The following is a 22008-nucleotide window of genomic DNA, read 5'->3' as shown; positions in this document are numbered from 1 at the left end:
CGGGGGGGGGGGGGGGGGGGGGGGGAAAAAAATAACTAGGACACAGGAACTATGCTGTTCAGGTTTCTATTCCATATGAATTATTTCAGATGCTCTTTTTTTTAATTATGCAGAATAACCCTACAAGAAAAATTTACAGGCACTGAAGGAATGCCTACATATGCCTTTACACACATGTTTTTATAATCAAAATTTTACACTGAAAAAGAACATAATCAGAAAGGATCCCCAGGATTGGGTTGAACTTAGTCATATGTCGCCAAGGAATAGTGGCAGCCCGTTGAAGGAGGTGTCAGTGTGAATGACTGCGGTCAGATGTTAGGTAACTTTTATTCCAGGTTAGCCTTTCTTCAGACTGCCTTAGCTGTGTAAGTTAGATTTATATTGACTCAAAGCTTGTAAAATCTGTAACGCTTTCAGTTCAGAGGAAATTTGCTTCAGCCTCCCCTCAATTGTATAGACATATCCTAAATTATTGCCCCTATTTTGTGACATATAGAGGTGCTCTCTCAGACTTTTCTTTCAGTGTCTGTCTGCGGGATGAGAAGGAGCAGAGCTGGTGTAATTTATTTAGAAGAGTTGTGGAGTGTTTGGCTGCAACCATATGTCATGTTTCTGTGCTTGATTTGTGTGTTGTGCATTGCAGTTATGTCCAGTGCAGTGGGACTGTTGATAAAATTGTGCATGTCCCCCCAGAACTTAAAGATCCAGATGAAGGACTTCGAAGCAACTGCTGAGCCTCTGCAGGAGTGGCTGACCTCAACTGAGAGGATGGTACAAGGAAGTAGCAGTCGGCTCCATGATCTTCCTTCCAAGAGGAGAGAACAGCAAAAGTTGCAGGTGACTTCTTACAAACCTTTTTAACACAGCCAGACCTTCCTGTCCCATCCTCCTGGCCTCACTGATTCCTTACAAAAGCTTGATCATTCTAGCATCCTGACCTCTAAATAAGATGAGAACTGGTTTTGGGGGTTGCTGTTGATGATCCTGTTCCATCAGGTTTTGCATCTCCACATTTCTTATGACATGCTGCTTCATTGCTGTAGCTGTATGGTGTGCCTTGCTCAGCAAGCTTGCCATATGTCACTTCTATTTTTCACGGGGCCTTCATGCTTCTTTATTTCCTGCTTTCTTGCACCCACTCTTAATATTAAACGTGCTTGTGCTTTACAGTCTGTCCTTGAGGAAATAAGCTGCCACGAGCATCAGCTCAACAGGCTAAAAGAGAAAGCTCAGCAGCTGTGGGAAGAGCAAGCTGTCAGCAAAAGCTTTATGCGCAGAGTGTCTCAGTTGTCTTCTCAGTATCTTACTCTAAGCAATCTGACAAAGGTAATGCACTTGGTGTATGTGCCTTTAAGCAGTTCATTTTATGTATGTGGAGAAAAAGAAAGACTGAAATGTGAAACACTGCGGTTGTCTTGCTTGTCTGCTCTGTGGTATGTCTGAGCTATCTTGTCTTTTGCACTGGCTTTAAAGAGGGGGAAGTAAGGACCTAGATAATTCCATGGACTGTCAACAAAATAGAATTGTGATTTTTAATTTTTTTTAATGTGTTTTGATTAAAAAGCAAACCCTACTTGATTATCCAATAATCAGGTTTGATTTTGATTATTTCAAACATTGAAGATATTTATTTTTGTAACAAGAGGCACCTGAAAGAAGAATTTTTCAAAACTTTGGGAAGTTATTTTTTTTAGAAAATGCAGAATACGGGGAAGTTGTTACTTTGTTGCATCCTATAATGATGATTAATTATTGACATTGTCAGCATCTTCACCTGAAACTAACAGATTGGTCTTAAAAAAAATTCCCTCTTAGGCTGCTTTTGAAGGTTCAAGAGGAGGCACAGGCCAAACTCTAAAGCATCAGTCTAAGAACTAAGAGTTTAACCTAACTCTGTTTTGCTCAGTGGTGCCTGACACACTTTAACATTTAATAGTTCTACTATCTCTATTGTGTGATCAGATAAGAAGGTCTTTGTGTTAGGACTGTTATTTTTCACAAATTTCCAGTCATGAAGGAGGTTTGATATTGAATTAGGCTTAGAGGAAGTACAATAATGAGAATAATTAAGAATATAGGAAGTGTGTTATGGGGTAAAAATTCAGTACAGAAAGTATTTATATTTGAGCAGTTGCTAGTTTGTTCATTTCTACTTTTTCTGTGGAAATAAAAATTACAAAGCATATCTAGAGATGTAAGACTTACTGAAAGTGGTTTTATACATGGCCATAATAAATTGCATGACTGCAAAATGAGAAAGGGAAAGATACATGAGTTACTAACATTGGCTTATGTGGGCAGAACTTTACGTAGGACATGTGAGGATGAGAAGAAGGAATCAGAGGCAGAAGATACGTATAATCCAACCTATGAGAAGAATCCTGAAATTCTCTGGGTAGCCAGGGATGCTTGAGAAAGATCCCTCTCTGTAACTTCCTAAGCCTGTTTCACTGGCTTGACTTTAGTTCCCTGTCACCGTGTGAAATGTACTCTGCCCTGTATTCCTGTTCACCTCAGGCCTTTTAGCAATGTAACTTGAGCATTCATTTTTTATTTGTACAAGTGTCAGTAATTTTTCAGAAGAGTTGTTACACCAATCGGAATCATTGAAGAAAACAGGTCTTTCTTTTCCAAGTATCAACAAAGTAATGTTGCTGCAGTGGCATAGCTTCACAGGCTTAAATCTGTTGTGCATTGACAGATTTCACAAGTTATCTTCAGTGAAACCAGAAAACTGTCAACTACTTTGGATGAGAGGAGACAATCAGATGAAGCTTTACATTTAGAAAACAAAAACCACATTTCCAAAAGTTGTATTTGTTATTTATGTTTGGACAACTAATTTGTGTGTGTGTGTGTGTGTATGCAAAATTCATTCCATGCTGAAGTAAGTGGACTTGTAATTATCAATGTATAGAGAGAATTTCTGAGTATAGCTTATGAAACTCATTCTAAAGTCCGTAAGTAGGTATGGGGAATGCGCAATCCTTTGGCTGCTGGTGCTTATTGCTATATGAATTGCAGGAGAAAGTTTCCAGAATGGATAGGGTCGTCACAGAGCACCAGCAGTTCTTGCACAGCGTCAAGGACCTCCAGGACTGGGTGGCTGATGCAGTTCACATGCTGGATTCCTATTGTCATCCCACTGCAGACAAGAGTGTTCTGGACAGCCGGATGTTAAAGCTAGAGGTATGGAAAGAATAGACTCCAAAACCTGCTCTTTTTAGATCTGTAAGGTTGCAAATATGGGATACTTTACACTAGTTGTTGCATGTTAGTGTAATGATTGTTGTCGTTCAGACATTGATTTTCAATATACTCAGAAATAACTCTTTTTATAGAGGAAAGAGCTTATTATTAGAAGTTTTCTCCAAGAAGGATATGGGGACCTTTATGACATGGAAAACTGCACATATACAAATTCTTAAAAAAACCTCAAAAGATGTTGGGTGGCTCCTGAAGGTTAAATGGAAGAAGTAGGACATTCACTTCTGTTAGTTTAATATATTCCTAGATCTTACAGGTGATATGGATGATTCTGAACAGCTTTTCCTATAATTGTTTGCTTTAAAAATGGCGACTACATTTAACAAAATAGCATGTATTGATATTACTGCACAAAATATGTTGAAGAGCAGTACTCAGAAAATAATACTTTTCATATTATTGATGTCTCAAATTTTGAGCTGTGGCCAAAATATGGACAAGTCCTCAAAATAAAAAGGATACATCAAAAAGCAAGAGATTGTATCAAAATACTAAAATTATGGTTTGCCTTTTGTTCATTGAGTCTTTCAGGCTTATGCTTTCAGGCTTTTTATGACTTTGCTTAACGTTAGAAAATGTTATTTTGCAACTGTGCAGCTCCAGGAGCGGAAATCTCTAAGCTGATGTTGCTGATAGTCTACTGAGTTTATATGTTGATACTTTTGTGTTGCAAATAGATCCTAGAGTGGTAGAACTGTATTCCAGCCCTGTAGAAGAGTTTTGTCATCACATCTTGTTTTCTCTATGAATGAATTCTTCTGTTTCCCATGTAGATGACATTCCCTTTGGAATGTCAGCTTTTCCACCCAACAGTACCTTCTCTTGATATACTGTAAGTACCTGCACAGATTCCATGAAAACTTCCCTGCCAACTAACATTTTTTTTAATGGCCTAAACCTACCCTTTGAAAGTCATTTTTTCCTTGTGAAGCCCAGCTGTGAACCCCACTGTCCCCCTTCCAATTGATTGTTTGTACATTTGACCAGCTCATTCTCCAGTAAAACCAGTTAGTATATTCGTGTCCAGTTAATGATAAAAGTGGAATAATATCTGCTCACTTTTTAGGGACTGCTAGCAGTGAAACAAGAAAAAGAAATCCAGATGAAAATGGTTCTGACAAGAGGAGAATCTGTTTTGCAAAATACTTCTCTGGAGGGAGTACCAGTGATTGAAAAGCAGTTGCAAACCCTGAAGGACAGCTGGGCTTCTCTTCTGTCTGCTTGTATCCAGTGCAAGAGGTAAAAAGGGTATGAGGTGCAGAATGATGCTTAGCAAAAAAGCACTGTCAAAATTTTTGAAAAGTTAATTCCCAGACTTTTATTATTACAGGAGTCAAATTCATATAAAGTGAGTGCATGTGCCTAACATTGCAGGTCTAGAGGCCTTAAGTGACATGTTCATTTGAAGTAGGAAAAGGGAAGGAAACTGTGAGTGATCTAAGCTTTGCTAACACTTATTTCAAATATACTCTTAAAAGGGGATTCCATGTTCATAATCTTGTTGTAAATCTTACTTTGAGTTGCACTCGAGGCCTTGAATTGTTCTTAGAAATGAGAAGATCTTGTCATGGATGTTAATGGTTGCTCTGTCAAGATCCTCTCTGTTTTTCCACTTGCTAGCATTTCACAGAAGGTGCTGTAATTACAGTGTCCAATAGCGATTCTCAAAGTGATAGAATAAAGAAATACAGGGGAAAATGCAGCCTTCTTTGATGGAACATCACTTGTTGCAAATATTTCAATTTAAAACAACAAAGGTAATTGAGCATTAGAATGTATCAACTTCTGAATGTATGCAAAGGGACAGAAAATGTCTGATTCTGGATCTTATGCTTTCAGTTGCATTTTATTTACTAAAGCTAGAACATGTCAGCTAGCTACAAAACTTACAGACCTCCTTAATATTTCAAGTTTGGAAAATTTAATTTCTCTTTATCAGCCAAACAGTGCTCCTAGTTAAAACCTGTAGGGTTTTAACAGCTCTGTCTCAGACTGCTTAGTTTGCAATATGTCTTTCTTATAAATATATTCTAGGATAACTGTATGTGACTATATCTGACTGCTTAAATAGCATGAGAACCTCCCCTGTCACAACAAATATGTATTTTTAAATTACAGTCAACTGGAAGGAGCTCTCTCCAAATGGACAAGTTACCAGGATGATGTTCGTCAGTTTTCCAGCTGGATGGATAAAGTAGAAGCAAGTATGAATGCTTCTGAAAGGCAATATGCTGAGCTGAGGGAAAAAACAGCTGCCCTCAGCAAAGCAAAGGTGCGTTTGCTTTACAACAAACCAGCAACAAGCCCATATCACCTTATAAGGAACAAAAAAGGCTGAATAACTGCAAGATTAACTTGAAGTCTTGTTTTAATGCTGCCCATTTATAAAAGTGTTCTTCTCTCTCTGTTTTGCAGCTACTCAGTGAAGAGGTATTGAGTCACAGCAGCCTGTTGGAGACGATTGAAGTGAAAGGAAGTGGGATGGCTGAGCATTATGTCACTCAGCTTGAACTCCAGGACCTTCAGGAGCGGTATAAGTTCCTCAAAGACAGAACAAGGGTACATTTTTTTCTTGATAGCCCTCCCTCTGGTTTTGTTGGCAACCAGGAAAAAGAAAGGCTTTTCATTGATCATTTATTTTACAGTTAAATGAGTAAAAGTTTGGGGACAGCTGTAACTTAATGTAACAGAAAGTTATTAGTGTGCTTTATCAATCTTCCTTCCTGTACCACTGAGCTTCAGATCTTTTCAGTAATGTTCTAAAAATCTGAATCTGAAAAAATCATCAGGTGAATAGCCCAAGGAATTCCATGCCAAAAGTCTCTTTGACTTCAGCACAGGTATGATTTTATCCATTGTGACTGAAAAGTTGGAAGCATCTCTGAATCTGTGACTTGCATAAATGTGTTTTGCAATAAATGCAACCAGTCAATCAGGTAATTCACAAATGGTTGACAACTATAGAAGCTTGCTGCTGAACACAAACCTTATTAGCCAGTAAACTGACTCTAAGGTCAAAAGACCCAGCATGATAAATACTACATTTACTGATAAGTGTTGCTGTTGTAGATCTGGAAAAGATTAGGGCATACACAGATAAAGACCAAGATGGGTTTTAATGTAAGATATAAGATAAAAAAGAAATAATAAAAGATCTGGTGATACTTTTAAAGCTAGGTGATTATCTCCAGTTAACCCAAATTGTTCTGTGGTAATTGAATAAAGCCTGGTGTATGCTCAGACAGGCAACTTGTCTACATGACATCAGCTTCATGACATTGAATTTTGTTGTCTCAATGATGTTTTTGTCCTGTGGAAAGGGCCAAAATTCAGTTTTTCAAACGCATAGGTGATTCACTGTTTTGTGATACTCTCTTCCACAACTGCAAAAAATGCGATGCACACTGATGAGTAACTCCTGGGAAGTGTTAGTGAATACCTAGTATTCCTTTTAGCATGGGGATCCTCTAACCTTTACCTCTTTCTCTTGCACAAAGCTACACAGACTGCCTGTGTTTGCTCAACTTGAGCAACAGCATGGGAACAATGAGAAATGGATGGTAGTTCACAGAGGCAAGAGCTCTGTACCTTTTTCCTCATGTAGCAAGAAGCATCCTGTCTTTCTCTTCCTGTCTAATACCCCAGATATCTTTGGTCTCCTCCACTCCCAACTGTGGTGATGACGTTAAATGTCAAGAGTACATTCAAGTAGCTTAGAAAGTGATTCAAAGTTCAAAGCAAATAGCTGGAAAGTAAAGAATGGTCAAATCCTTTACTAATCCTTTGGCCAGGTGGGAAACCTGACAAGCTTCCCCAAGGGTTTTTGGCCCAAGCCTGAGCAGACCAAGACCTGTAATCCCTTGCAGGCATTGTCAAGAGGGAAGAGAACTAGTCTTTCTTTCCCTCTTCCCACTACTGGGCGTGGACAGGCCTTGTAAAAGATTGATAACACTCCTCTTTTCTTCCTTCCTCTCACTACCCAGACATGTTAGAAATAGGTAAAGCAGACAGTAGGTTCGTGGCTGCTGTTTATGAAAGTGTTTTTCTTCTATGTAGCCTGCTGCCCTGGGATGCAGCCTGTCTTGCCTCCATCCAAACTCGATTCCCTGTTCCCATCATTTCTTAGAGGAAGTGAATTACATGTCGTATACTTTTCTTGCACTTAGAAAGACCAGTCTAGTGCTAATACATGATGCCTTTCCTGCTGTACCCCAGATATGGTAATATTTTAGTGCTGGGTTGCAAAATTATTGTAATTTGCTCACCTACATGCACAGAAGACTTGCAGTCTGTTTCTCACCGTGCTCTGTAGGATCTGCCTACAAAGGACTGGGGTAGTCTTCAAACCTAAAGATATTAGATACTCTTAATAGAAGATAAAGATTCCATTAGCAAAAAAAATCATGCAAAGAAAAAACATGCAATTTCTAGGCTCATAGTCTTATTAAAGTGAATTTAAATTGGTAAAAAAATCAAGAAGGTCTTTTGTTATTAGACAGTAAGGTGTTATTTAAAATTGATCCCAGGTCAAAACTTCACATCCCAGAAGTCACAAACTAACCATCTTCAGAATCCAAGTAGTCTTGAATTCAAGGAAAGGTCAGCATCAGATATAAACTTTTCACCTTGATGGAAGTCCGGGTTTTATGTTTCCTTGGTTTGATGATACACTAAGATATATATACATATATGTAAATATTTTAACAAACAGGAGGCAGTATCAAAAGCTGAAGGACTGCTTAACTTACATCAAGAGTACCAAAGAAATCTGAAGACATTTGAAGTATGGCTGGAGGAGGAACAGGAAAAACTTGACTGTTTATCACACCTTGATGGTGATGCACAGAAACAGGAGGCAACACTTCGAGACTTACAGGTACGTAACGTGTGACAACCTGAGTAAAAAAAAAAAAAAAATCCTACTTGTAAAATAACAGAATAATATTAATTACCAGACAAAAATTGCATCTCTTTTTTGTCTTGAGAACAGCTTGGAATCACATTATACGTAAGTACTTTGCTGCTCAAAAGTGGTTCCAGTAAAGTCAGTGGAAACATTGCCACTCATTTCCAGAAAGAAGTGTCAGGCCTTGAACAAAATCTCTGGGCTTACTAATGCTTTCTTACAAGTACTGAGTTTGTTTTAGATGTTGGCCTACCTCTTCTTTTCCCTGTGTTTCACAGAATATCAAAAGTATTCTTTTCATTGGATTTTCATCTTTTATTGCTTACACTGCAGATGCATCTACTTTCAGGCAGTTCCAGCCATGTAGCCTAGCTCCCATAGTGAGGTGGGAAGACTATTACTGAATCACTTAAGTGACAGTGAAGGGTGAACCTATAGCGCTTCAGTAATTTCACAGTTATGATCTTAAGATGGCTTAAAATACTTTCATACCTGTTGTTGAATTAGCAAAAGGCCTGAACTTGAGTTATGAAATACTTATTCAGGACACTGAGAAGGTCTTTGTATGATCAGGGAATCTGCATATATGTCTTGTTACTATATTTTACTTTACAAAATCTGAATCCATTTTGAAAACCTGAATATATATCTCAAATATAAACTAAGACAACACACAACTGTATTTTATTAAGGTAATTTCCTGGTTATGTTTTCTAATCAGATTGAATCCCTTCATACTTTCTAATCAAGTTCTATTAATCATGAAAATGCCGCCCATGTCTAGAAGAGGGTATCAAGAATTATTTTGGAATGAAGTCTCAAACATATGTAAAAATAAATAGGTTTGTTTATTTTAAAAGACTGACGCCTCACCTTGTTCCTTTTTTTAAAACAGATTCAATTTTAGAATCAATCTTACAGTCTGCTTGCCACAGCTGGAAAGTTTTGAATTTAAGGCAGTGCCAAATGGATTGCATCCATCCCATGCCAGCTCAGTTAATGTTTCAGAACTGATGATAAACTTACCAGGAGGGGAAAGAATTTAATGCATGATTTGTCAATAATTTTCTCCAATTCACTTGTTGATAACAGTGATATTTGGTTTTCTTTGTAAGTGAGCATGCCATCATAGGTGTTCTTAGAGATAGTGTAATATGTGTTCAACCATAGATAACTAAAAGGAATACCTAGATAACGTGAGGTAGCTGCTTTTGTGTTGAGTAGAACCAGGGCTTTGTTTTCCTTGTGTGAATGAAAGCTATTAATGTAGGGTATGTATCCATAACTCTGCCTTTACAGGAGCTGCAGGTCCACTGTGCAGAAGGACAAGCATTATTGAATGCTGCTGTCCATGCCAGAGAGGAGGTGATTCCTTGGGGCATTCCCCAGATAGAAGACAGAGCCCTGGAATCCTTACGGCAGGATTGGCAAGTTTATCAGCACCGGCTTTCTGAAGCAAGAAGCCAATTAAATGCCACTGTGAGCAGGCTGAGGTTAATGGAGAAAAAATTTCAGAAGGTTACTGAGTGGCTAACAGATCTGGAGGAGAAAGTTGCTATCAGGACTGGGAGGCAGTCTGGTAGAGCAACAAAGGAGATGCAGCTTCAACAAATGAAGGTAAAGAATATAGTTAAGGCATTTCTTAAGCAAAATACCATGTGAGGTTCCCACATCGGTTCCTGGTTGCACTGTGAAAATGATGGGAAGTATTGCAAATTAGTCTGAGGTGGTGCCTAGAATGATGCATCCAAGAGAGCTTCGTGCCTTCTGGGTCCAGGTTCCTTCCATTTTACTGGTAAAGGTATGGCTATACCAATGTTGAAATCTCATAGCGATATCTGGAATTCACATGCTCTGTGGTATATGAAGGCATAACTGAGGGCAAAGATTGCTCATAGAGTGGGAAAGTGTTAATGTTGTAACAAGAGTTAAAATGTGACCAACTGTGTTGTGAAGTCTCTGCTGTGTTGGTGTAATAACTCTCCTTTAGGCACTGCAAGGGCAAATTCTATAGGAACTCCAGGTTGCATTTCTATTACTATTTGGGGGGCAAGTATTAAATTTCTTGTAATGAAATGCAGTCCATACAGTATGATAAAACTTCCAGCACATTCATTACATTAACCATCATCAGGTTCTGTTTTATTTTCCTGGTGTAAATCCATGTTTACCACCACATATTTGTTTTTCTTTTCAATGATTTCCTGACTCGGTTACAAATAAATTGCTGTTGTATTTAAGATGTTTGAATCAGTCATATAAGCTGGATAATGTCTTTGTCATAGAAGTGGCATGAAGAAATTACAGTCTACAAAGATGATGTGGAAGAAGTTGGGGTATTGGCTCAGCAAATACTAGAGGAAAGTTTCACTGCAAGTAGAATGGGAAGCCAGGCTACGCAGCTTACGTCTCGCTACCAAACTCTTCTTCTTCATGTCTTGGTAAGTAATGAAAATTAATTCATTGTAGCATCATAAATTGTCAGTTAAGAAGCAAATATAAACAGACTTTATTAACTAGACTTTTTCAGTTTATTCATTACTGTAGACTCAGTAATATAATATTCACATATATATTCTCATATATACACACACATACATGTAGATTTCATTGGACTAAATGTGTTAGAGAACCATAATTGGGATAATGCCCTTTCAAAAATATTCAATATTAATCAGAGGTTGTGTCTTTTGGCAGTTTCAGGAGAGAAATTAAAAATTCAGTATATTTGAATGGTGAATGACCTCTAGAGAAATTTTTCAGGTTATAACTGAAACACATAGGTATGGGGAAAAAATGAGTTGGCAAGGTACAGTCTTCAGATCACTTTAAGTAGTAAGTACCATAATCAAAAGTCACAATTCAAATTTCAAAATGTAATTATCTTTTCAGTGTTTAGTATTAACTCAGTTTTAACATTAATGATTGCTATGTATGCACCCAGTGAGATTCATCCAGTAGATAGGAAATAACTCAAAACCTATGTGGTTTATCTTAGTATATCAGGGTTTATTAATAAATAACAGTTTATTGCTATCTTTAGTCAAAAGCAATGATAAACATCTGGGTGGTTCTTGTTTCCTCCCCCTACCCTCCATACTTGTTTGAAGGAGCAAATAAAGTTTCTGGAAGAAGAGATACGCTGTATGGAGGAGTCAGAATTGGCTTTTAGTGCTTACACAAATTGGTATGGAGCTACTAACAGGAACTTCAGAAATGTGATCACCAAGTTTGACGTGGTTGATAAAACAGCGATGGAGAAAAAAGTGCAGAAACTGGAGGTACAACTTTCTCAAATGCATTTTTTATTTCTGTTCACCTAAAAGAGGCTATATTTTAACATGCATCTTAACAGCTGCTCAAAATTCTGATTTCACCTTGTCCAGAGAAGCTAACAGGATAAAGACCACCCAGTATAAAACTTTCTGTTCTCATGTCATATACACATTAGATCACAGTTTGATTATTGAGGTTATGAATAGTCCTAAATAATATAATCCTGTCCTTCCATAAGGCACGTTTGTGTGTTTCGGTTTAGGTTAAAACTTAAAATAAATTCCCCTCACAAGTCATCCTGTCATGTATATTTTATACCAGTATGCACTGTGGCAAGCGCTTCCTATTTTTCCTCAGTGAAATAACTCAGTAGGAAAACTCATGTTTCATCTGAGTTGTAGTTGAGTTTTTCATATGTCCTGCAGCTTAAACATAATTCACTAGGGGAAAATTTTCAGCTATTCCAGAATTTGGAGTACAAATCCTCTCCTGATAGCCCTCAGTTTCTGTGCTTATCTTCATAAGCCCAGTGCAGAACAGAAGAATTTGCTTTTCCTGCTTCCTTCTAGTTTACCACACCTTAATTCAAGTCAATTTTGTAACGGAAAGTCCATTCAATTTCCTAGCAATTCATTCTGTGTCCTTAGAAAAATAAAAAAAAAAAATTAGTTAGTGTCTCACTGATAATAGAACTACCATGAATAAAAAAAAAAAGGGAAGAGCTTGCATACATTCTCTGTTAACCAACACTTCCTTCACAGCTGCTATTGAGTGATATGGACATAGGCCACAGTTTACTGAAATCTGCCCGTGAGAAGGGGGAGCGAGCTATAAAGTACATGGAAGAAAATGAAGTTGACCAGTTAAGAAAAGAGATTGGAGGTCATGTGGAACAGCTTGAAGAGCTGGCTGGCTCCATCAGGAAAGAACACATGACTTCAGAGAAGTGCCTTCAGCTGGCAAAAGAGTTCTCAGACAAGTACAAGGCACAGACTCAGTGGGTCACAGAGTACCAAGCCATGTTACATGCTCCAGTGGAGCCAAAGAGCGAACTCTATGAGAAGAAGGCCCAGTTGTCCAAATACAAGGTAAAAAGGGGTTATAGCATTGTACTATTGAATCAGTTTTGACATACTGACTCACAGTAAAGCCTCTGATGCAGGTGTCTGTTCAAGCTTCCTCAATAGATGTATGAGATGTCTCTGATCTGGATGTCCAAATCGGCATCAAAATGAAAAGATGCATGATACCTGCATCTACCACCCAGAGTGAGCACCTGGATTTGAAATGTGAATGTACTAATAAGGCTTCCATATCTGAAAATTTCCTGTTATGGAGCAAAATTCTTTTATGAATACACATATGAGTAATTCCACAGATATCAACAGAGTTAACTGCTGTTTAAGCAAAGGTAGAAAACAGTTGGTCTTTCTTCACTGTGGACATTGCCTCTGTTTACATTGGCTTAATCAGCTTTCTGGTCAAAGCTGAATGTCCCAGCTCAACTGACATCTAAGACAGTCAGCTGCTGTGGCCTCCTCTGGTTTTAGTTAGAATTTTAACAACGTGGTTTATTTTTTTTCCAGTCGTAAAAATGAGTAGAAAAAGATGACAACAAACTCCATTGCTTCTCTTAATGATGTTTTTGTAAAATACTTCAGGATTACAAATGTTTCATAAGATGTGTACTGGCTCTGGCTGGGATGGAGCTAACTCTCCTCATAGCAGCCCACATAGTGCTGTGCTTTACATTTGTAGCTAAACCAGTGTTGCTAACAAACAAGCGTTTTGGTTATTGCTGAGCAGTACCTGCACAGTATCAAGCTGTTCTCCCTGAAACTGCCCACTACCCCTTGCTGGCTTCAGTACACAAAGTCATATGTCATAGCTGTGTGCCTGCTTTCTACATGTTGGGGGAGCTGTTATCTCACTGTCATTTGACAGATGCTGGCATGTGCCATGCTGTCTGAGCCAGTGGCACAATGACATAACAGATTGCATGCTCTTGAGAGCACAGTCTTATGCATTCATCTGCATACTGTCTCATTAGGGGGGTGGCTTTGGTGATACTTTCCCACCTATTTGCAGAACGTGTTCCTCTGAGCAAGTTTTATCCCTAGCACTTGCCCCTTCACACATATTAACTCCCTCTCCATCACCAGCTCCAGGTTGTCAGCCACGCTACCAGCCACTCACAAAAGGAGCAATTGCTCTTAGATGCCAGCAAAGTTGTCTCAGGGCATGGCTGAGAAACATAGTCCTTTACTGGTGGCAGAACTCTTCTCATCTGGAAAGGATTATATATACCAAGACCGAAGGCTGAGCTTCAGATCAAGGGGAAGTTAGTGAAATAGATTTTCAGTGTTCAATATATATATTTTTATTCTTGCTTGCATTGTAGTCCATACAGCAGACTGTTCTGTCCCACGAACCTTCAATAAAATCAGTGATTGAAAAGGGAGAAGCACTTTTTGATCTGGTGAATGATGTGACTCTAAAGAACAACATTCAAGACCTTCAGAGCAGTTACCAGGATCTCTGCAGCACAACAAAGGTAAAAAGTCAGGGAAAAAACCCTAGGTTCTTTCAATTTCCTGTATTTTTTCCCCTCTTTAAGAAGCTGACTATTTGTTTCATGCTGTCATGTCACGCCCTGTACACAGAGCCAGTTAGATTTAATTGCTTTTTTTTTTTGCTTTTTTGGGGGAGTGGTGTGGTGGTAATTCTTGAATATGGAAAGAACTTCCACCTAAATAAATCTAACAAGGGCAGCTGAAATGAATTTTGAGCGTGGCAGGTGAAGTCTTCATAGCACTAAGGGGAAATATATGAGTGACTAGTTTGTACTATTCTTCCTATTTTGAATTGCTTTGATTAGGTTTCTAAATACATTATTTCCCAAAGGGACAGATGCCTTTAACTTACACCAATTCGGTTTTTGTTTCTGTTAGATCTTGCACAAATCCTGTTTAGTTTAGTTGTTCAATGGAAGTCACTGGAGAAAATGAACTGCAAGATGGATATGATTTAATTCAGCAAGGGCATTATTAATTAACATTGATTCATTAGTCCACATGTATGTGGTACTTTGAAAGATCTAATACTTCTAAATACGTCCTAAAGTATGATTATTCCTAAAGCTTTTAATAGGTTATACTCCTAACAAGGATAAGCTCTGCAAACCATGTTAGTACTTATGTTTGACCTAAGTACCTCTAATTGCCAATCCATCCACCAATAGGAAATGACTCTATTTTTTTCACAGTTGATTTTTAGTTTACAGACATTCCTCTAATCTGTACCACAAAACAGATATCTGTTGCATTAGATGTAATCTTGGTGATTTAAATGTAGAGGAACTTATGAATAATCTTTCTTAAAAAGAATAAAGCCATTTTAACTCAACGTGTATGTTCTTAATTTGCCTAGCACAGTCACAGGCAATGTGTATGTGCAAAAGCTGTAAGCAGCAGTGACTCAACCGTAACATTTGGTACGTCATGTGCAGTCTCTCAAAGAACGCGTAATACCTGTAAGTGAACTTAATGTCAAGTTGACAGTGTTCCCTTTCTTAAATTAAGGAGATCCTCAGTGTTCTCCTCAGTCTTCAAAGTATGGTATTTCATCTGGAGTGAAAATGCTGCTCAGTACCACAGAGCGTATTCACACAAGGAATGCCTTCGATGACTTCCTTAACAGTCTAATCATGTGAGAGTCCCTCACAGGAATATAAATTTAGAAGATAACGCCCTTACTGCACTTTCAAACTCTTGGTGTTTTTTGGTTTGGTTTTTTTTGTGTGTGTTTGGTTTGGTCAGGGGTGGTCAGGGTTTTTTTTAATTCTTGTAATTACCTGAATATTTAATTTTTGTTATTTTGGACTTGCAGGCATATGTTGAAACTTTAGAGGTGAGAGTAAAAGAACATGAGGATTACAACAGTGATTTGCAAGAAGGGGAGAAATGGTTATTACATATGTCCAGCAGGCTGGTCAGCCCTGACCTCATGGAGAATAACAGTCTTGAAATAATCACTCAGCAACTAGCTAATCACAAGGTGTGTTTGCTATTGGGTAAACTTCCTTCATTTGGGGAAATAGACTTTTTTCTTCTTTGCTTCTCTGCCTCCACTCCAGAGCTCTAGTTACTTGTCATTCACCTGTTTTTTTCCTCCTACTGATAACTGTGTAAATAAGCATCAGTGTCATTAATGCAGTTAAACAAATCTACCTTCTTGTTAGCACCGTTTCTTGGACGAGACTGCATCTGTGCAAGAGCTTTGTTGTACACTGGTCTGAATTCTGTGTCAGATTTTTGCTGAGATGTCACAGGAAATAGACCACAAAAAGCAGATTAGGGTCATTTTTTGCTCTGGCACTCTTAAGGATAAAAAAATATTTTAAATTTTCTTCACACACGCCCCCCCTTGTGTTGTAATATTTCCTCCATTGCTATTTTCAAGGTATTGTTATGGTTGCTATTAATGATAATCATTCACTACATTGATAGCTGATGCTTTCTAGAAAAAGAACACAAAATCCAACCCTCCCCACCACCCCCTGAAACTGAGATTCCAAGGGCGAATAGTGAAATCTCTTAACTCATTGTGATTAGTGTGTTATTCTTTAAGTAACCTCCTTAGATAAAAATTTGGCTCCACCAAAGTCAAAGGAAAGAACTGTCTACAGTGGAAGAGCTTATGAAATAAGATATGATTTGGCATCAGATTTAGTCCTCATTACTAGACACAAGTGAAGTTGGTGGAGCCCTGGAGAGCATGCAACAAAATAAGATTAAGGATAGTCTTGAGACATCAGCATGTAATGTTTGCACATTATGACAGTGCTACTGATGTTTCTGTGGGATATATATGTACAGACTTTTGACAATTGATTTCACAATGAGTATACACTCTAATAGCCTGACTATAATAATACATGTTGTCTGAAAACTTTTTTCCAAATCTGAAGACAAAGAATGTTTAAGGAAGGGGGGGAAAAAAAGCTCATTTAAAAAGCTGTAATTCAGAACATGTTTTAAATTTAAAATATTTCTTCAAAAGTATTTTGTCTGTTTTTTAGGCTATCATGGAAGAAATTGCAGGATTTGAAGATCGTTTGAACAACCTTAAGAGCAAAGGTGATTACTTGATCAGTCAATGCACAGAACATCTTCAAGCAAAATTTAAGCAAAACATACAAAGCCATCTTCAGGGGACAAAGGACAGCTATTCTGCCATATGTAGCACAGCCCAAAGAGTAAGTCTTGTTTCAAAAATGTTTTTTATGCTATTTAAGAATAAACATGATTATTTCTATAAGTGCTTTGTGTTTTAAATGGTGTAAAACTCTTTCTACTGTTTCCATCTAAATTGAGCCTACAGGTTACTAATGTAGCACTTGCTCGTTACTGTGCTACAGCTGAATTCCTTGACATCCAAAGGTTGCCTTGCAGCCAGCAAAACTAGCTGCCTATTGCTCCTTACCTTATTCTCTCCACACTCTCACTACCTTCATGTTACACTAGCTTCTGAGCAGCTCCAGCAAAGAAATTAGAACTATTCCTACTTCAAAAACTAGGGAGAAAATGGCACTTTTAGTGTTAGTAGTTTGCATATGTACATAACGGTCTTAATGATGTGCTAGGAAATACTGTCTTTCTTAGTAAAAGCAGAACATAGAGTTAAGAAGGGCTAGCTGGGTCATTCTGTTAATCCAATTAGAAGATCAAGTCAGCATAGTCTAAAAAAAAAAAAAAACAAGAACAAAACCAACCAACCAAAAAAAAACCCAAAACAAAACAAAGCAAAAAAACCAAAAAATAAACCCTAAAACCCCAACCCAACCCAAACCCCCAAACCCCCAAAACAAAGCCTCCAAAAATAGACTTTATAGTCAGTAAGATTTGTAGAGGTGGGTAAAACCTCATACTAGATAAATGGCAAAATGCTGAACAAGAACACAGAAATGAGAGGCAATGCTCTTCATTTGCACCTTTATTTTTTCTTTCCAGAATCCGTGCCTTTGATATTGTCCATCTTGTCCACAAATTAGCAAGATACAGTGAGACCTTAAGGAGCTTTCATCCCTTGGTACTTTTATGTACAAGGGCTAAAATAACCACAGTCTTAAGAATTCTGTTTTATCTGCAGTTTTCAAGGTGGAAGAGAGTCAATAATGTTTGAAAATGCAGTAACCTTAAAAAATGTTTATTTTAGGTGTACCAGAGTTTGGAACATGAACTCCAGAAGCATGTTAATCATCAGGATACCCTACAACAGTGCCAGACTTGGCTGTCTACAGTGCAGTCAGAATTAAAGCCAACTACCTGGCCACCTTTCAGCCTGGCAGATGCAGTCAAACAGGTAAAAGTTCAGCATTTGAAAATGCTCAGTTATCCTTAATAAGGTGAGTCTAAGTAAGAGCTTTATATTAATAGAAATTAGATACTCTCTCTGACCTCCTCAGAGGGCTCTGTACCCTCATTGTTCACTCCAATTTCCAAAAGGAATACCTTGAGTGAAAAATAACCACAGGTGAAAAATCACAGAGGGTTTTTGCTAATTCTGCTTAATGCTTAGAAATATGTTACCTGAAAAAAAATTGACTAATTAGATAAACCTGCTCAGATACTCCACAGATGTGCTTAGCAGAGAGGTTGTGCCTTTTTGCTTGTCCAGTTGCCCATCTGTCTACTAGTGTTCCTATATGAGACCTGCTTTCATAGTACCATGGACACAGAGTCTGTTATCAGGCAATTAAAACATTTTTTTCAGCTTAAGACCGTAGAACTGCCTCTAGCCCACATTAACCATTAAGAATGGTTTCTTCATTTCTTGATTATTCTTAGTAACTTAATGTATTTTACATTAGATTTGTACCTTGTTTTCAAATTAAACTGATATAGTACTAAAAATGCTGGAATTCAGCCTCTCTTATCTACCATGTAGCTTAATAGAGACCTTGAAACACTGTTGATGGCAGCTCCACAAGGGCAGGGGGGCAGGGGTGACAGTGGGGCCAGCAGGGCAACACCTTCCCAATGACGTGCAGACCTGCAGCAGACAAGTGAGGAGAGCAGAGTCTCCCTGGTGTCAGCCACCATCTGGTGATCACCAGGCAAGTCTGTAGGGATGAGGCCAGTCCCAGGTGGAAGCAGGAGGTCAGGGGAGCAAGGCAAGACCAGGAGGATCAGCCAGGAATAGATGCACCTATAGTGTAGCTCAGGTGAGGTCCATAGCTGGGTGAGAGTCTGAGCTTAACATGCAGGTCTCAAGCAAGGGGGAGGGCTTCTGAACGCTTTTCTATTGGCCAGGTCCCAGCTGGGCCAAGTCAGGGCTGGCCCTGAGGAGAGGCAGCTAAACTCCAAGGAGAAGGGGATAGAGGTTGCAGGGTCCTTTGGTGCACTGAGGGCCCTGACCATCCCTGAGGATTAGGGACCTGTTCCAGTGCTTAACTGTTCTCAGTGTGAAAAAAACAGTTTCCCTCCTATCTAGGAAGAATGTCTGTGTTGTACCTTGTCACTTTTCCCTCTAGTTCTTTTTCTGCTCATGTCAACAAAGAGTTTGGCTCTGTCTTCTCAGTACTGCCCCCACCTGACCCCTACCATTTTAAATAATGCCAGACTGTACTTAGCCTCTCTTCTCCAGGCTGAACAAACCCCATTCGTTCAGACCTGCCCAAATGCCACAAATTACAGCCCCATATCCCCCCAACCCTTTGCTGGATTTGCACCAGTTTGCCAATATCTCTTCTATGGGGGAAGTCTGGGCCAAATACACCAGGCACAGCCTGACAAGGGTAAGTACAGGAGAATAATTGCTTCCCACAGTTTGGTCTTTGCATTCTTGCTGACACAGTAATTTGGGGTTGCTACAAGGGCACACTGCAGTCATGTTCAACTTTTTGCCCACAAAGACCCACCACCAGTCTCCTGGGTTAGGCGGTCACTCACCCCCTCCCCCCCTTGGACTCTAGGAGGTATGTTATTGCCCTGCTTGTCATCAGCACTAATATCATCATTTTCTTTTGGGATGAGGAAATTCTTCAGAGGAAGAGGTGAGCTCCTAGGGGCAATGTCGAGAGCAAGAACCCTCAGCAGCATCATGCTGTCTGATTTTGGCAACTGTAGATAATGGGGGCATTGGGAGGGTTTCAGAAGCTGTGGGAAAGCATGTTGTGCCACTGGGCTGGATTCCCCATGATCTGTAAGATACTGGATAATTTTTATAGTTATAGGACAACATGACACTTTAATAACGGGACAAAGCCCTGCTTCCCATGCACCTTGTGAAAGTAAGTCACCTTGTTGAAACTGTGTGCATCTATCCAATGCTTTATTTATAAAAAAATAAGCTAGCTAATGCATATGTCACTAATCACTTTCATAGTTGTATGATAATCAATTAGAGTTACTCTTTTCCATAATTATGACAGAGCAGCCTTACCCAATAAAATCATGTGTGTCTACATTTCATCTTCTGGAAATAATAAGCTAAAGTAAAAATACTAAAATACATAATTGTAATAAAATAAGAGATTATTTCCACAGTCTCAGAGTTTATTTGAGGATTGTCTTCCCTCAGGTGAAACATTTCCGGGCTCTGCAGGAGCAGGCCAATACATACCTGGATCTTCTGTGCTCCATGTGTGATCTGTCAGATGCTACAGTGAAGAGTACAGCAACAGATATTCAACAAACAAAACAAATGGTACAAGATAACCACAACAACCAGCTTTTAATCCTATTTAGAGCTTTAACTGCCTTGATCTGTTCTCTTTTAAAAAGGTCATGTTGGGTAATGGTTTAAAGAAGTGTCTTTTTACTTTCATCTTAAGTATTTCTTTTAGAAATAGTTTTCTCTTTCTTTTTCTACTTTATTTATTTATTTATTTGTTTTATTAAATCCACACATTTCTATCCTGGTAGTAATACAGAGACACACAACAAAGGTTGCTAAAGGTACTTAGGCAATCATACAAGATGTTGGCCTAAAGCCACACAAATAACGTTCTATGGAAGAAAACCTGATCCAAATTACTTGTTTTCATACAACACAATTAAATCTATTCTTATCTGCATTTTATTAAAACTTAGATGTATTTTATTGTTATTACTTATTCAACAGTAGACTGATTTTCTTATTGAGATATACTAAACTATTAACTATAATCATCATAAATTATGATGTTTCAATTCATAAATCAGAGTGCATTTACTTCAGGATATGAGTTTATAGAAATGTACCTCAATTTTAAGTTTCAAAATAGCTTAATGCTTGGTTTTAGAATAAATTTATAAATATCAGAGTTATTAGAAAAGAAAGATTATAAGCATTCCTGTTGTAATGAAAATTTTAGCTTCATATACACACACAACCAAACTTTTGAAACTACTTCTACAAGTAAAAATCTAATATAGTAGCAGTATTCCATACCAGAGAAGCAAATTGTACAAATCCAAGTAATCCATAAAAAAATGGCAGTCCAAATACTGAATAGCTAAGAAGTATCCCAAACATCAGGATAAGATTCTCCTTTTACATATAAAGTAGTGAAATATTTTTAAGAACTTGCAGGCAGTACAGTGCTGAGATCTGTTAAGCTGGTTGAGTGTCTGAACCTTAAAGGCCCCTGCTGCTGTATTTGGAGCAAAAGAAGCTGTGTGACTATTGGTTTAAGGTGATTGATGGGCTCAGATCCGGTAAGCATTCCTCTTATTGGTATTTTACAAAAGGCATATAGGCAAAAATAACTGGGCTAAGCAAATTAAATGAAAGTGTTTACTTTAAGCTTTTATTTGTCACTGCAGAGGTATGTAGGGCACAGTCCAACAGCATTCTTGGCATGCAACAGACTAAATCATAAAGTTAATTTAAGCTTTAACAGAAGACTGAGGACGCTTTGAAATACAAACACTCATAAATATACTTGCTTCTCTCAAGGATGAATGATTATTTTTTTTTCTCACAGATTTCCTTTGATAGGTCTGATTTTTATGACTTTTGAAGGTTAAGACTCCTTTTGTGGATAATATTAGCCCCTTCAGAATGTAGTGCAGAAATTTGCTGTTATACAGTATTGTGCTCAGAGGAATAATGCTATTCATCCCCCATTCTCCAAAAATAGCTGCCTTAAAGCATTTCTGCTCCTTTTCATTTCTTTTCTTCTAGATTGAGCAACAGATAATGCACTCACAGTATTTGGCTCAAGGTTGGGAAGAGATCAAACAAATGAAGGCTGAGCTCTGGATATATTTCCAGGATGCAGATCAACAACTACAGAATTTGAAAAGGAGACGGGCAGAGTTGGAGCTAAACATTGCCCAGAACATGGTACTCCAGGTTAAGGTAAGGAGAGTTTAGGTTAAGAACAGAAAGTAAGGAAGAAGTTCATCCTGTGGCTGACATTATTATAATTCATGCTATATGCGTATAGTGCATAGAATTGCTAGTATGTTCTAAGCAAAAGCAGAGAAGACAGAGGAAAGAGGGTTTCTTTATTGATGCTACTGAGTGACAGACAAAGCAACACACTGTACTTCACTATTTTTCTGGGT

General features: G+C 38.2%; 1 protein-coding gene across 1 annotated transcript in view; it reads left to right on the top strand.

Moving 5' to 3' along the window:
* Positions 1-22008, top strand: part of SYNE1 (spectrin repeat containing nuclear envelope protein 1) — a 304520-nt gene that overhangs the window by 152600 nt on the left and 129912 nt on the right. The window contains 17 exon segments of the mRNA XM_035899865.1: positions 697-840; positions 1174-1329; positions 3028-3192; positions 4337-4509; positions 5389-5542; positions 5686-5829; positions 7982-8146; positions 9476-9793; positions 10462-10617; positions 11287-11457; positions 12214-12540; positions 13854-14006; positions 15341-15508; positions 16533-16709; positions 17669-17815; positions 20036-20161; positions 21623-21799. Coding sequence (XP_035755758.1) covers positions 697-840; positions 1174-1329; positions 3028-3192; positions 4337-4509; positions 5389-5542; positions 5686-5829; positions 7982-8146; positions 9476-9793; positions 10462-10617; positions 11287-11457; positions 12214-12540; positions 13854-14006; positions 15341-15508; positions 16533-16709; positions 17669-17815; positions 20036-20161; positions 21623-21799 — 3021 coding nt within the window.

Source organism: Egretta garzetta, unplaced genomic scaffold, assembly GCF_000687185.1.
Source record: "Egretta garzetta isolate BGI_Z169 unplaced genomic scaffold, ASM68718v1 scaffold397, whole genome shotgun sequence".
Classification (NCBI taxonomy): domain Eukaryota; kingdom Metazoa; phylum Chordata; class Aves; order Pelecaniformes; family Ardeidae; genus Egretta; species Egretta garzetta.
This window is presented reverse-complemented; position numbering and strand designations above follow the sequence as displayed.